The sequence below is a fragment of the Homalodisca vitripennis genome, chromosome 5, assembly GCF_021130785.1.
Source record: "Homalodisca vitripennis isolate AUS2020 chromosome 5, UT_GWSS_2.1, whole genome shotgun sequence".
Lineage (NCBI taxonomy): Eukaryota > Metazoa > Arthropoda > Insecta > Hemiptera > Cicadellidae > Homalodisca > Homalodisca vitripennis.
The window spans coordinates 80312703-80328551 of NC_060211.1; the positions used below are offsets into that span (position 1 = coordinate 80312703).

At 35.3% G+C, this 15849-nt stretch overlaps 1 protein-coding gene across 6 annotated transcripts in view; it reads left to right on the top strand.

The window, feature by feature from the left end:
- Positions 1-15849, top strand: part of LOC124362426 (plasma membrane ascorbate-dependent reductase CYBRD1) — a 116681-nt gene that overhangs the window by 66873 nt on the left and 33959 nt on the right. The window contains exon 1 of one of the 6 annotated variants that reach the window (XM_046816912.1): positions 12405-12558. The exons of 4 other annotated variants lie outside the window; for them this stretch is intronic. In XM_046816912.1, coding sequence (XP_046672868.1) covers positions 12525-12558 — 34 coding nt within the window. In that variant the 5' untranslated portion in view covers positions 12405-12524. Of the gene's footprint in view, positions 1-12404; positions 12666-15849 lie in introns of those variants that run through there. One more of the 6 variants, XM_046816914.1, reaches the window with a different exon arrangement.

Consider the following 15849-nt stretch of genomic DNA (forward strand, 5'->3'; position numbering starts at 1 on the left):
TGGAAAAATGGGTGGTTGGATCCTGTTTAGAGGAGGGATTAAGGCAAACTTCCAGTGTTTTGAAGAAAATACCAGTTCTTAAGAATCCATTGAAAATTAATGTAACTGATGGGAACAGTAGATAAAGGACTTTATGACCAGCCGGATAGATATATGTCACAACCAGCTGCGTTTGTGACTAAGAGCCTGCACCGCATCCAAGGGTCTTGACTTGACTGCATGACTGGTCTGGATATTACATATCTTATCTTCATAGTCAGCCCTCCATGGAGCATGCACAATTCCGGTTCCCGGTTTCAATTCCGACCAGTCATGCAGTCAAGTCAAGACCCTTTGATGCGGTGCAGGCTCTTAGTCACAAACGCAACTGGTTGTGACATATATCTATCCGGCTGGTCGTAAAGTCCTTTATCTACTGTTCCCAATCTCAATCTGAAGTATTGAAGACTTTGCTCGACTCTGTTGCGGAGCCGACGATACTGTTAATTACCACCGCATCACCGGTCCTTCGAGCTTCCGTTGGACTGAGTGCCGTTGAGCTATTAAATTTAAAATATAGTGACTGAGCCAACTTACTGTTTACCGTTTATTTACTAGGTTTACTATTGAAGCTTGCTTGAAACAGAATTAACGCGTTTGTCGACCATTGCATTTTCGTCTGGCTGGATTTCTATTGAATGCCATGGCACATGAAGAATATCTTCGATGAAAACCTCATCGTTTATTCGTCTAAAATCCCTGTACTTCAACAATATCTAAGGAAGCTTTGGTATTTTGTAAGAGAGCCCACAGAACATAAGGTCGTGTTTTGAAACTGCAGGAATAGAAAGATGCCATTTGTGAACAACGCCTTTTAGCTTTTAACTATAATAAGGTCTAAGAGTGTGTGAGATTCAGTAATTTGATGTGTAACGCCAAGGGATAAAATATTCATTGCAGCATTTGGACATAGTGGTCAGTTGGTTGAAATTATTGTTTGGTGTTTTCATTAGTATGTCAACTTGATCAAGACCCGACCGTAACCTGGCATAAGGAGCAAGAAAACTTTTTCAAAGACAGTCAGGTGCCCAATCTTAGGAGGCTAGTAACAAACAACCAGAAGTAGAGCATCCTAACCAATCTCTAAAAACATAAATTCTAGCCTAGCCGAGTTTTCCTGCAGTGAGGCATGCAATAATGTTGTCTGGAGTATACCGCAACACCTCTAACCCTCCATGTGAGTCTGCCGTTTCTATAGAGCACATACCATTTAGTGACACCTCAACACTAGAAGTACAATGGCTCTGATATTAAAATTACGTTAAATGTTTGAAGCCGAAAAATTGCTTTGTTTTCGTCTGTGTGCCCCTCAGTGACGTGAGCAGCTTTAAATTGTTTCTGAAAGGGAGATAATTCACTAATGAGCAGTTAGTTGAGCGTTATAAGGAAGAGTTGGGAGGGGGAGTGGAGGCCTGGTCCGAGTCACTATCAGCTGCCGACACCCCCCAACAGTCGAGTCGTGAACGTAGCAGGCAGTCTCTGGACATGAAAGCAGTTCTGGATATGAAAGTCAATTAACACACATATGGACGCACATGGTTTCTAAATCAATGTAAGACTACATATAAACAAAAATAAACATTCTTTCATATTACTGTTAAAACACGACACGTTTAAAAGTTAAACTGTTTTTTTTTTTTTTTACAATGAACTTCCCAATGGCACACTACTAAAATAATACATGTTGCATATTACAAGGCGTGTAAATTGAAAACAGTTTTGTAAAAATAAATCACCAAAATAAAAAATAGTACTAAAATGAAATAACTAGAAAACATTTTGATTAGTTAATCTAGTAAAAATTAAATAAAACATGTAGTATCTCTAATTTTTTGAGGAGTGCCATGCACTTTTGAGGGGGTGGTACTGTCAGCGCCAAAAGTTTATGACAGTTCACCTGACTCGGTGCAAGCACTCTTTTGGTGTCTGTGTTGTGTTCTGCGAAATAATTAATAACTTTAAAAAATGAACATGAGATGATTTTTGTTTTGTAATATTATGGGAAAGGTATGCTACAACTTATATAATTTATTTGCATGATAAAGAAGTTAACGTTTTTAAATAGATAATATTACAAAAATATAATTTTTATATTAAATATTGTTTAAAAATTTTTTAAACTTTTGGAAAAAACAAATTGTAATTTTATCATCTTTTTGTCATACAAATAAATTAGTTTTTGCTATTGTTCCTTATAGCCTATAGGCTACATTTGAACAAATAATAACAAATTTAAAAAAAGTTTGTGTCTTGAGTTTTTTAAATATTTGGTATATGTATACTGTATATCCATGAAGCAAATTCACACCTTTTCCCAAAATAATGGGTTAATTTGTGTTAACGTAATTTAAATTTTCAAATATTAAAAAAAATATTTAATACTCTAATGGAGCTTCAAATCTTCCCTGGGCTTCCATTCAGATTCCTATTATTGTTGAAGACCTTCCGTCGCTTGCAGTAGGTCACAAATTTCATAGTTTGGGTTATCTGATCCTGTTCGAGGACATCAGCATGTTGAGCCCAACTCCTGTTTACAACTGTTACCTGCCTGCAAGGACTCAGTGTCTGTCAGCGAATTCTGGATGGCGGCGTGAAGTGTGACAGAGACGCCATCTCCGACACCTGGGTGGCCACCAGTTGAACAATATGGCTAATGAAGTTATCGTAGGAGTGGACGGCCTTGACGGCAGCTTCCTTATCAAGACTAACTGATAAGACAGGATGAGATAACGCACGCTGGCTGCATGTCTTATCAGACTTGGATTATGAACAGGTATTGCTGCGTGTCTTTCCTGATGATTAGCTGACAGGACATATTTGTTTTATCTTGAGAAATGACGATTAACAGTAAAACTACAGTTTAAGGGAACACTTCTGGCTGGTTTATACCTTCCAGTTGAACCTATCACTGGGCACACCAAAAACCGATGTGTCACTTAAATCTGGGCAACCTTATGAATGTCCAGGAGCGGCACATCACTAACCGCAAATGTCGAGATTCTGGTGTTCAACGGCAATTCGATAGGCCTACTGCGGGAGATGACTGTTGAGTTGGTGTTGTTTGTTTCCTAACCTCAGAGGTTCTTCCTAACCTCAACAAGGGTATGCCACCCCCTGCCTACTTTGACTGGAGAGGCTGGTTCAGAGCTGGCCTCCCTTCTTCCGGGGAGACATGACTATGAGATTTAGTGTTCTAATTCTTCCTTATGGATCTCGATAGGAGGCGGCCCCTACCCCATAACCTTACCCATCCTGAATATCCTGTCACTCCGGAAGCAGCGCTAAGGTTCTTATAGGACTAAGTCAATTTATAAGCTTCTTGACCTGAGAGAACACAAAAAACACCAGTACAAGATACGCTTTAAGTCTTATTCTATCACTTAGTCCAAAGTCCAACGCAGGAGGTAGAGAATTACCACTGTAACCTTGCTAAGGCTGTGGTTTCCTAGACGTGTAATAGATGCGCTGCGGCTTAGATGCGCTGCGGCTTGTACCTCCTTCGGAAACGCAGCCGCCGTCCAGTGGTTTCCTAGACTGCGTAGAATACACACGGTTGTGCGTAACATGACTTCACGTAAAGAGAAATTGCTAGCGGCTGTACTAATGCTATACAGTGATTTATATCATGACATGGATATTGTGGCATTACAAGCTTCGAAAAAGCGTAAACAGTGCAGGGAGATGTTCAAAAGTAGAGACAATGAAGGTGCTTACAATTTATTATTGACTAAACATTTAATAGGCAATGAAATGAAGTTTACTAAAATCAATTGGAATCAAAAGGCCCAAGAGTTCTGGGATCGTTGGCAGTTCCCAAACTGTGTAGCAGGTATCGTTGGGAAACATGTCCGAAATTTATCTCCTGACAAGTCTGGAAGTCTTTTTCATAATTTTAAAGGATTTTTCTCAATCGTTCTATTTAATATGGTTGATGCTAACTGCAAATTTCTCCTCATTGATGTTGGATCCTATGGAAAGGAAGGAGAGGCAGGAATCTTCCAAAAGTCAGTAATGGGATCTATGGTGTCAAACGGGAAATATTTCCCTCCACCTAAAAATTTGCCACCATCAGACATCAAGCGTCCTCATGTTATTGTCGGTGATCAAGCATTCAGACTGGATAAACATGTGGTAAAACCTTTCACCCAGAAACAAGCTGTGGCAGACTCCTCTAAGAGGAACTACAATTACGCCCTGTGCAGAGCCCGAAGAGTAACGGAAAGTGCATTTGGAATCATGTGTGTTGTGTTTAGAATCTTCTTTACCCCAATTAATTTGAAACCTGAGACAGTAGATTTGGTAATATTTGTCTGTTGTTGCCTCCATAACATGTTAAGAAATGTTAAGAAACGAGTTTATTGCTAACAAACCCCAAAATACCATTGGCTGGAACCGGCGGATTTGCCAAATCTGAAGGTTTTAAAGTGAGGAGTATGTTCATGGAGTATTTCAAAAGTATGTATTACAAGAATGGCAAAAAAACAAGAAAACTGCAAAGTGACGAACTTATGTGGCCCTCAAGGATGTTTTAGTTATAGTAGCAAACACGTTAATTTACAATGTAAAAAATATAATTATATGAACAACTTACCTGATTTATTCAGTGAAACTCCTATTTTCTTCCATATGACGTCCTTCTTTATATTACTTTTATAGTCAGGATGACTAAACTTCTATAATATTTCCATAATATAAATTTGCAACTGTTGACTTTGCCAAGTCTCTACATTTTAGAAACATCTGTTTGTCTAAATGTGCCCTAACCAGGGGACGTGACTTACACGGGTATGAGACTAGAGGCAGAGATAACTACCGAACTTGGAAGACACAGAACGGTGGTTTATGCCTTCGCAGGCAGGTGTTCATTTCATCAACAGATTGCCAAATTCTATGAAAAACGCCCAACACGTTAAAAGCTCGTCTTAAGCGCTTTCTGGTGTCAAAGGCATTCTACAGCATTGACGAGTTTCTGGCATTTAACTGGGAGACCGCCCAATTCAATGACAGACTCCAGCGCTGGAAGTGGGTTGTGATTGGCGAAGGATGAATGAGACTGGAATGTATGAAAAATTATGTAAGATTTAATGTGGTAGTATTGTGGTATGAGAGTTTAAAATTTAGAAATAATAATTATGACGTTTGCCATACAATGTGAATTTGTTGCGAGCAATTAAAGATTTGATTTGATTTCGTTAGAAGAGACCAATTTAATCAAATCTTCGTCGTCATTGTTTGAGAATTTTACCTTCTCGTCGACATATCCCTCCAATTCTAATTTTGATATTGCACAAGACATGTCTGTTACGCAGTGTATCTCAGAGTTGACTGCTCTGAAAGCAGTAAGCCAAATACGCAGCTATTGATGCGCGCGCATTTGATGCGCGCGTACTTGATACGTTGCCTGGGAAACCGCTTATACGAAACCCCATAAGACAAGTGTGCTGCGTCTTGGATACGCATACGCAGCGCATCTATTACGCGTCTAGGAAACCACAGCCTAAATTAACGGATCACAAACATCACGTGTACAGGCTACTCCTTCATCCCCTCTATGATGACACTATCCCCTCCAATATGCTATATCTAATCAGTATTGTGTTGCAAGTAATTGCAATATCTGTATGCAAAGAATTATAACTGTACAATGTTAGAGTGCAGTTTTTTCGTAAGTATGTGAATAAGCTTTTTATATTTAATACAGCCACCTTTGTTTCTTTACACACTTATACACTTTTAGCACTGTGCATGACTATGACTTTCCAATATTTGTATTCCAATGCTGTGAACATTTTGTGTTTACTTGGATTAATTCCGAGTCTGCCCTGAATGTTTAAATTCTATCGATCAGTAAGGCTGATTGATAAAATACCGTTATTACATTAGAAGGGAGAAAAGCAACTGCTTTAGAATGTTAAGATGTTGGGCCAAATCCGACCTGCATCGGCAAGTCTTTAGTCACTCACTGACTTGGGCGGGGATTTTGCAATGATATGGAATCATTTACACACCTTGCTATACTTGGTAACTATTGCAGGCAGCATTGACTCATACTAGTATTTTAGGATACAATTTATATTTCCGTCTCTGAAAGTTTTATTAATCTGAAAGTTGATCTCAGTTTTTTTTCACTCCAAATGTTTTAATTTTATATGCTTTAAGATCAGTTTTATTTAAACCTTTATTAAAAGTATCGTCCTGTAACATTGTTCAACGTTGAACCACTGTACGCCATACACCCTACGTTTTTGGTCCACCATTTAAAAAGTACAAATTGGAGTTTTTTATAATTAGATTTTTTAATCGACTTTTGCTGCTGGAGAAATAGAGGGAACCGAATACATCTCTATAAGTATTGATCGTAGGCCTAATTTAAATGAGAACTGTAAGGAAAATCTGCAACAAAACATAAAAAAGTAAACTGGAAGCATTGTTCTTATGAGATGGGGGAAAAATATCAATTCCGGTAAAGATCTATTTTTTTATACATATTTTCCCGAGTGATTATTTCATTAGTTACTAAATATTGTATTTCTTACTAAGTGGCTTCTTTCCTTGTTAATTAATATTCCATTGTTATAATCCATACTTAACTTTTTTAATACGAGGTTAATAAATTCAAGTACTAATTCCTAATCTTAATATATGCCGAATCTGTTAATATTTCAATTTACATTTCCTAAAAATATCAATTACATAGTAGAACCGTCTCTGAACTACGTAAAATTCTCCAAATGAAAGGTTTTATGTAGGCCTACTTTTAAAAGTATTATATTATATTTTTATATTTTAATAAAATAATATATAATAATATATTTTGATAACATTGAGTGACAAAACTTTCATTAGTTGTAGAGCCTTTTAAGAACGAGTGATTTATAGGAGCAATAGGAAAGGTTTTCCGGCGGGCGGGCGGTCGGAGTGTCTGTGTCGTATCGTGTTGAAAGATAACTAATTGATATATTATTAGTATTTGATTCGTCAGAAACCAAAGTAGAATCTTTGTATGAACCTCCATTTGTTGAGTCTTCCTCTTATTCAAATACGGCATCTCTCAGAGCTCACATTGTTCTAGAATTTCCGCCGCTAGCTCAAAAACAAGTTGATAATTTATGTGGAATTTTCGATATTCCGGGATTACCATTGACCTCTCACGGTACGCGTGCCTGTCACTCCACACACTTCGACACGTGTCGCCTCAACAGCCCTCAACAGCTGAAATGTCCTTACTGGCGTACCAGTTTCCAAATCTGTTACATTTTAATTTTAACGTTCTCTCCATAATATATAGGTACATTGTGTTCCAAATTGTATGCACACTGAAGGGATCTTGGAAACTATAGAGATAGAGCTAAGATTAAATACGCAAAGTTGTGCTTAATAACAGAATGAACAAAATGATGTGATCAAATTAATTATTAGTACCGTCGTTCACTCGCTGCGCTTAGAAACTGTTCTTGCTCAAAATTTTAAGATTTCAAAAAATGCCATATATGTTATACTTTCTTAGAAGTTTTCATCGAACAGTTCATAAAAACCCCGTTTTTGTAAGGTTGTGTGAAGGAAAACTGTTATTATACTATTCAAATAGTTGGTCAACCTGACTGATATTTCACTGTGTTGTTGGAATCAGCTGTTTAGTAAAACGGAAATTATTAGACAAGGTGGGTCTAAAAACTACCTTTACTGACATTTTTGTAGTTGATTAGCAAAATATCATGTTAGTTTCAAAATTGTATCATAATTAATTAGAACTTTTAATTTTATTGTCATACATAAATATATATATATATATATATATATATATATATATATATATATATATATATATAAATGTACGACATATTCCATATAAATATATTTATGATCACTTACCCAAAATTTCATTGCAATATTTTAAACCGCTATTTCCAGAGTTAGTTACATTTTGATCGGTTATCGATTTGCACTAAGTCTGGGGAAAAAGTTAGTTTGGTAAAGACTTTTGTTATGTTCTGTCGGGTTCTTCGATACTCCGTTATACCAGTTTATTTGTGTAACAATTACAGCATTTGAACGTCTTATTTTACCAGATCGTTTCAAGGTTAAGTGTCTGACTCAACGTTGTATGTCGCCTGGGATTTCGACAGTAGAAGGAATTTGAAGTGTTTGTTGAAGGATAGGGCGATCTACCTTCACTGCGATAAGGCGATACAAAGAACGCGACGACGTGTCGTGTGCATATTGGTATTTCTAGGATTACATCCCAGTTAGATTGTTACGAAATCTGTTTATGCCCAAGGGAAAGGTGTGTTGTACATTTACTGTGCAAAAGAAAGTCCTTTGGAAGACCAATATCATTAATAAAAATCCAAAGGGAATGCAAAACACGAGATTAGCACCATGGAATATGTTTTTTAGAAACACATGTTGTTTACGAGTGTATCACTTCCAAGCTGAAAACGAGGCGTTTGTGTCTCAAGAAATACAGACTCAAGGCAGAGTTAAGATAACAGACGAGAAACACAAATCTTTATTTTTCGCCTTGGAATACAAAAACATTGTGTTTCCAAGATAGGTAGTTATATAAAGAAGAGGGAAACGATCACATGGTTGTTTTTTAGTACATAAAATGCAGTATAATCTTTTATCAAAATAAAAAAATACTTTAAAATTCATAAAACAAATTTGTCTTTTTGCGCACTACTTCCCCTCAATAGACACTGGTGCTTTAGTTGGCCCGTACTGTAACTAAAAACGTCTCCTGCCACTTGACGATGAAATCCGATTTCTGTATGTCAGCACGCACGATAATTGTAGAACGAGTTAATTAAGAGGGTTCAAATTTGATTGAAACTCTATTTTACTACGTCTGCATCAGTATATTTAAAAAATGGTATATTACACAGATATATTAATCGGTCCATTGGGATTGCCGATGTCGGTCTATTATTCTACATTACGTGCATTAATTTACATCTGCTGTTGACTACACTGACAGACATTTACAGTAATAACAATAAAATACTGAAATCAATAGAGTACTTTTTCATTGAAAAAGAGTAATTGCAATTCACTGTTGAACGGATAGTCATTATGGCAGGGTCTAAGTCCAACAGTCCTAAATCCAAAAATATCGTACTTGTTCAACATTACATCGAGTCATACAAACGTTGAAGGCTGAAATGTTTAGGGAAAGTGTGAGCGAAGAAAATGTTCGTTAGCACCTGGTATGCAGGGTGTTTACTAATATATCAATGTAATTTTATATTGCACCATATCAAATTAAGGTAATTAATGGCAAATATGAACATGCTGCGACGCCACGCCACGCGCTGTTATCGTGTGTATTTTCCTTGGATATTTCTCTCGTGTTGAACACGATAACACAATTAACATTCTTCAGGCTCTTGAGCATTGTTAATTTATACGGCAGCTGTATAGTTACGTAACATCTTCATGGTGTAAACTGTACTCGCGCTCTGCAGGCGCGGCGAACAGTGTGGTGGTCGTGGCGAAACTACACAATAGTAGGAGCATTTTAAACCCCGATTATACCGCCATCCGACCATTATACCGCATACTATACCGACCTTTGGAGTAGCAAATCTTGCCCGCTTTCGTTTTAGGGGTCCCCTGAAATCGGTATTAAAGTGTACCTCAAGAAAGCGGTCAATTCAGTAAAAACGAGCGGTCAAGGCATATTTATCCATAGGCCATATTTATCGTCTAATTGCATTTCTGTAATTAAATTATGTAATAAATTCTATTTTTGAGGTTTATCTATTACTTAATATTAAAGTGAGTTACTTAATATATGATGAGTTGATCATCCATTGTTTACACGATTATCCGGTTATCGGTAACAGGAAAATATAAACTTAACTCTTTATGTTTGTAGATTAATAATATTCTAATATTTACTTTTTATTGATAATTTTAAGAGGTTTTAAAATGATATATTTTATGCTTTACATGCTTTTATGCTTTAATTTATAGAGTTTACGTTATACAGTATATACATTATTAACAAAAATTTTTGTTATATAAATATTCATAAATGTATGTGTACATAAATGCTCAAGAACTTTAAACGTTAAACAAACAAAATAAGTTAGTAGCTGACATGTGAAATGACTAAATGTTCAAGTTTTACAAATATTCGAATTGTACATTTATACTGTTCATATTATAAATACTTTACCAACAGTTCGATTCTCAGAAACTACTTTACTTGCTGCTAAGTGTATTTCTCCCAATGATGAGTAGGAGCAAATATTCCTTCATTAAAAATTTGAGGCTACAGGATCGAATGCAAAATTCGTGATAAGTGCTTAATCAGAAATACGTTATTATAATGTAGAATATTTTAAAATACTCAAGTGAAATGTTCATTGCGAACCTAGAAAAATGGAATTGGATGTATTAAAACAAATATTACTTATGTTACATATAATTTTAAAGGAAAGTGGCAAAAGGTTTGCCGTTGTTTATACATATTACCGCGCGTTGAGAAATTAACTGCAGAGGTACAGGTAACTACAATCAGACCCTTGTACATCAGACCCCTGTACTTAGCATAGCAGGAAGCTGTCTATAAGCTCAGTAAAGTACCTAGTCCGATACATCATATTATGGAATGTGTTGAATGTTATCAATGACCACTGAATAATGTTGTTATGTCAGACAGTGATGATACAGTTGCAGGCATACTGATTAGAAAATAATCAGATGTACAGCAACTGTAGAATTTTGTATTTTCGTGTATTTTTTCAGACATTTTATATATTTTCACCATTTTTTAAAGAAAAAGATATCGCAAGGCTCTTTGAACCCAGAAAGCACATTATAAAAATAAATATACGTTTTTTGGAAGAATTGTAGTGTTTAAAAGTATACGTAAGCCATCGGGAAAATTTATAAACAAATTGAAAAATACTGTGGGTGACAATGTGTGTGACATATAACATATGAATAGCAGAAACGTTAGTAATTTTTCATACTAGGAATAATTTTCACTTGCTTGATATGTTAATGGGAATATAAAGCCCATCTTTAGATACTTGACCAAATCTGAATTGATCAGCAAATGTTTACATGGAAAGACGCAAAATCCCAGTGACTCACCACTAAATAACGTCTTGTGGGTTCGGTCGGCAAAAGTTTCGTTTGTTCGTCTAAAAACTCAGTTCAGGAGTTTATGATGCAGTTAAACACTCAGTGATGGCAACACTGTGAAGTGTAAACACGTTTGCGTATTGAAACTGGAGAAAGAATTGTGTTTCCGCAGTCCGACTTAGGATAGTTGACCAAGAAGCGACTGAACCCCATAAGAAGTTAGAGAGCAAAACACTACTGAAAAGGAAATTGGAGGAAAAAGATAACACAGCAGGGCCATCCTATACTCCAGCATGTACTAGAGGTAATACATTAAAACCTTATACGTGATTTCAGAAACTATATGGCTGAGCTTTTTTATATTTATTCAATTTCATACCTAGTAAAAGTTATCTTTAGTTTGTTTTAAACATGTTTTAAAATCTGAATAAAGATATTTTAATTCAAAATCCGTGTGTGAAATTAGTAGGATACATTCAAAAGATAGCCATCAAATTCATTACAATTATTATTATTTCTTTCTTTTCCATCAAGAAAGTAAAATAATAAAACCGATCTAAAATATTAATTTTAAATTCAAGGATGAGACTCATTACAACAACCTCTGCTTTGGAGGCCTTGTATTTTTCTTACAGAACGTTAAAGTTTATTGTAATAGTATAATGCTATTATTGTTTATATTTTGTTACAATATAGTATGTTATATTTTAAATATTACTATGTGTGTTTTGTCTTCAAGTCAGACTGAGCACGAGAAAGGCTTTGTTATACTCTATTTTGTTTTTAACATCTTTGTTTTTGTACTTGGTTCAAATTTGAAAAGGATATTTTCAGGAGGATTATTTTTTGGTTTGACTGTCAAACAAGAAAAAAAATCAGATGTATTACTTTCTTTAAGAAATACATTTCATTCTTTTTTAGAAAAAGTACTTTAAAGTTCATCGTTCCAAGTATAATGGAGGATCCAAACCCCCTTGTACCCCACTCTCGTATTACTTAATAGATGTGTAACTATTCTATTTAAAGTGAAGATTCTTGACAGACTATATTAAAATTTGAATTACTTCTATTGTTTGCATAAAAGTCACCCTAACTTACCATCACACGTAGGCTAAAGACCAGTGTATTTACGACAATGACTGGTTGAGTCATGCAGAGTTCGGTCACCCACGAACGGGATAAACAAACATTAGATGATGGGGTGACAATGGATACGGAAGTCGTGACTGATTGACCAGTCGGTCTACGCAGTTCCTCTTCCCGCAAGCAGGCCGCGCGCGGCCGTGCGGTTGTGTGGCGGCGGTGGAGGGGAGACCTTCAGTCAGTCGTGTCTCGGTAGAGTGAGTCTGAGTCAGTGAGTGAGTGTGTAGAGGAGACAAGCTTTAGTGCTCATGCCCGAGTACACCATCACCATGGCAGACCCAGGTAGGCAGTCACAACAACAGTACAGTCGCTACTCTTAGTTAGCAGTTAGTGGTGAGGTTTGAGGTTAGTCGATATGGCGGACACCGGCAATACGCAGCAACAGCAAGGTTAGTCAGTCACTGAGTTCCATTCCTTTTACAACTTCTAAAATATTAGAAGTACGCCTTCGCGCATTTAAAAGTTTTAATGAAAATTTAGTGAAGTGATTTATTATTGAGATGTTTATTTTCATTTACTAATACAGATATATCAGTGTTATCATTTTATGTTTGACCAGATAACACAATTGCCCGTAATCACTAGGATTCTGTTGCTTAAATAATATTCCGTGGTTCGGGTGCTCCCGCATTGCCTTAGTTTACTTAATATTTATTAATTTTAAACAGGTCTGCGTTATTTCATCAAAGAAATTATGTATACTTTACTGTATTTTAGGGTTTTAAATCTCTGGAGTGGTTGTAGTAGAATAGTACAGAATTTTATGCCCAAAACCTGAAATTTAGAAAAGGTACTTGTGTGTTGATTAATCCGTTAACAGTTACATGCAACGATTTAATAAGTCACGCTTTAGCTTTTATGATTTGGAGAAATCAGTGGGGTATAGCAGTTTTGTATTATCGTAAATTTACTCTAGATAATCCGTACTTAACGGTGATATAATTTAAAAATATATATTGAACATAGTGCTTGTATCATGATTCCAATATCGTGATCTGGAAAGTTGGATTGACAGGATGTTGACCTCGTCGCTGTTGTACGTAGAGACGGCAACGTGTTTATTCTGGAGCCAGAAATACCTGTGGCGGTTGGCGTTTGTTGGGAAATGGTGTGGCTGTGAGGTTATGTTATGTTATTCCAAAAACTCATCATTGCTAAAGCAGGCAGAAAATAGTTTCAAGTTGTTTGAAACTATTTTGAACTATGTCCGATTTGAAAGTCTTATCCCAATCAATTAAATCTTGTATTGTAATAGAGTTATCAATGTCAACTGTGGAAGGAACATTGCGTGTGAAGATATCTTTACATCAAAATTAAACGATAACGTATTAACCCTCCAACTGGCAGTCATTTTTTCCTGTAGTGGCGGCATGTTTTCGAGCCTCGTGCAAGGGTTTTTTAAAAAATTTATTAAAAATATAAATTAAAAGTAATATATATAGAAGTATATATTTTTTGTGTTCAGAATTAAACATATAATAATATTAGTATTTAAATTTGGCCTTAAAAAAATGTTTACTAAAATTTTTTTTCCATGAAATTCAAAATTTACATTTTTTTTTTTTTATTTGGGGGGGACCATACCTAGCAAACCAAGTTATAGTAAGAAAACTATAAAAGTGAGAGTACCATTGTGTGTCAAATTTATTCTAGTTTCAGAAACACATAAGCATTATACAAATTTATGAAACTATAATAACACTATATAACAAAAAGCAGCGATGCGCATAAATTGTGAAAATAGGGTGTATATGTAAGAGTTTGCTAATAAAAGTTTTACTAATACAGTTTTACTTCTATACATGTTATATTGCATATTTTATTACTCAGAATGAAGTAAACTATACAGCAGTAGTAAAATAAATTCCATAACTTTTTTTTGAAGAGTCGAAAAAAGTTTCATTTTGCATTACTCAAAAATTTTGCGAAAAAATTTTCGAGAAATTTATTTATTCTAAAATATATTTATTTGCACTACTGCAATATTTAACAATTCACCACACACTAAACACAACACTAAAACACAAATAAACCTACTAAAACTTACTAATAAACACGACTCGTCACATCAACAACTCAGACGGCATCGACAACATGGCGGTCACATCTTTTACGTTCCAAACTACGAACTTGGTACGTTGCAACTACAATATAAAGAGGAATAAAACTATAGTATTCCTTAGGCTTTTTTCCCCCGAATCCAATGGTGCATGAATCGAATCGATACGTTGCCGGAATATACTGTTATGAGTGATTATGCAAGGCAATGTTTGTTTATCAAAATTTTGACGAACAACAATCCGCTAAGGGTTATGTTTATCAAAATTTTGATAAACAACAGTTGGAGGGTTAATGTACCTTGGCACTCGTGACTGTTTCGTTCTCAGGGAGAAAGCGGGCCACTTACCGTTCAGACCAACCGTCGTTGGAGTTTTAGCAGAAGCGTGTTGAAAATACGAAGTAATTTGGGCTTGAACCAATAATTTCCCTCGATAGGTAAACCCCTCTTGCATATTCATTCCAAGGCTTAGCAATGCGTTTCCTAAATCCAAGGAATGAAATTACAGTCGATAACTGTTAAAATAACTCGAATAAAACTTTAGCAATGAATGAAAATGAACTATTCCGTGGAGTATCGAAGGCGTTAAAACAATTTATGTAACCCATAAATTCTGTAACTTTATGATTTAATTAAGCTTACCTTATATTCATTCAAGATAAGTGTTACTTTAATATGAACAAAATAACATCCGTGCCTGCAACGCGAGTCATACCGGACTGCGCTTACTTGTTTTGCTGCCTTTTGGATTTGCAAGAGTTTGGTCAAAATAGATTTTAATTAAATGTTTTTGTTGTTATTGTGTCTATTTAATTTACCTTTGTGATACTCAAAGTCGCAAAAGTAAATAAATTGTTGTAGAATATTTTAGGAATTGTCTACGTTCTTGTAGTCTTTCATATTAAAACGTGTCATAGACTTGTGTCGTTTAATTGTATGAAACTGAATTCGTCGTTCGGTTTCAAGTTTTCTTAAGGGGGAAATACTGAAAACTTGAGAATATACTAGAAATTATACTCTAAGAGTTTAGAACTTGTGACAGACAGATCTTGATGTGAGGTTTGAGTGTATCAGTGCACGTGCGCTCAAGTCCTCATTGACATTTCGTGGATTATAAACAAGCCATTTAAATTTATAAAGTTGATTTACAATGTAATGTTCACAAAATGAGAATCCTTTTAGATAAAGATGATTTTGTTCGTGAACGGCCAGTAGACAATTTTATTATACTGAACTATCATGTTGGACCAGCAATTTAAAATGATAGTGATTTATTTCATTCTTAGATTTGCATCTAAGATATTTAAAGTTGCTTGATTAGCAGTTTGAAATAATAACCTTGACATTCAAAGTTTAAATATATTGAATAAGTAAATTAAGCGAAAAGTAATGGTGGTATGCTGATTTTTGGAACAGTCTGCTGTTGAGAATCGAACAAACACAACGATCACAAATGACTCATAAAATCAAAATTTGATTCGTCATGATTTCTCATTTTAGTATATATACCGAGT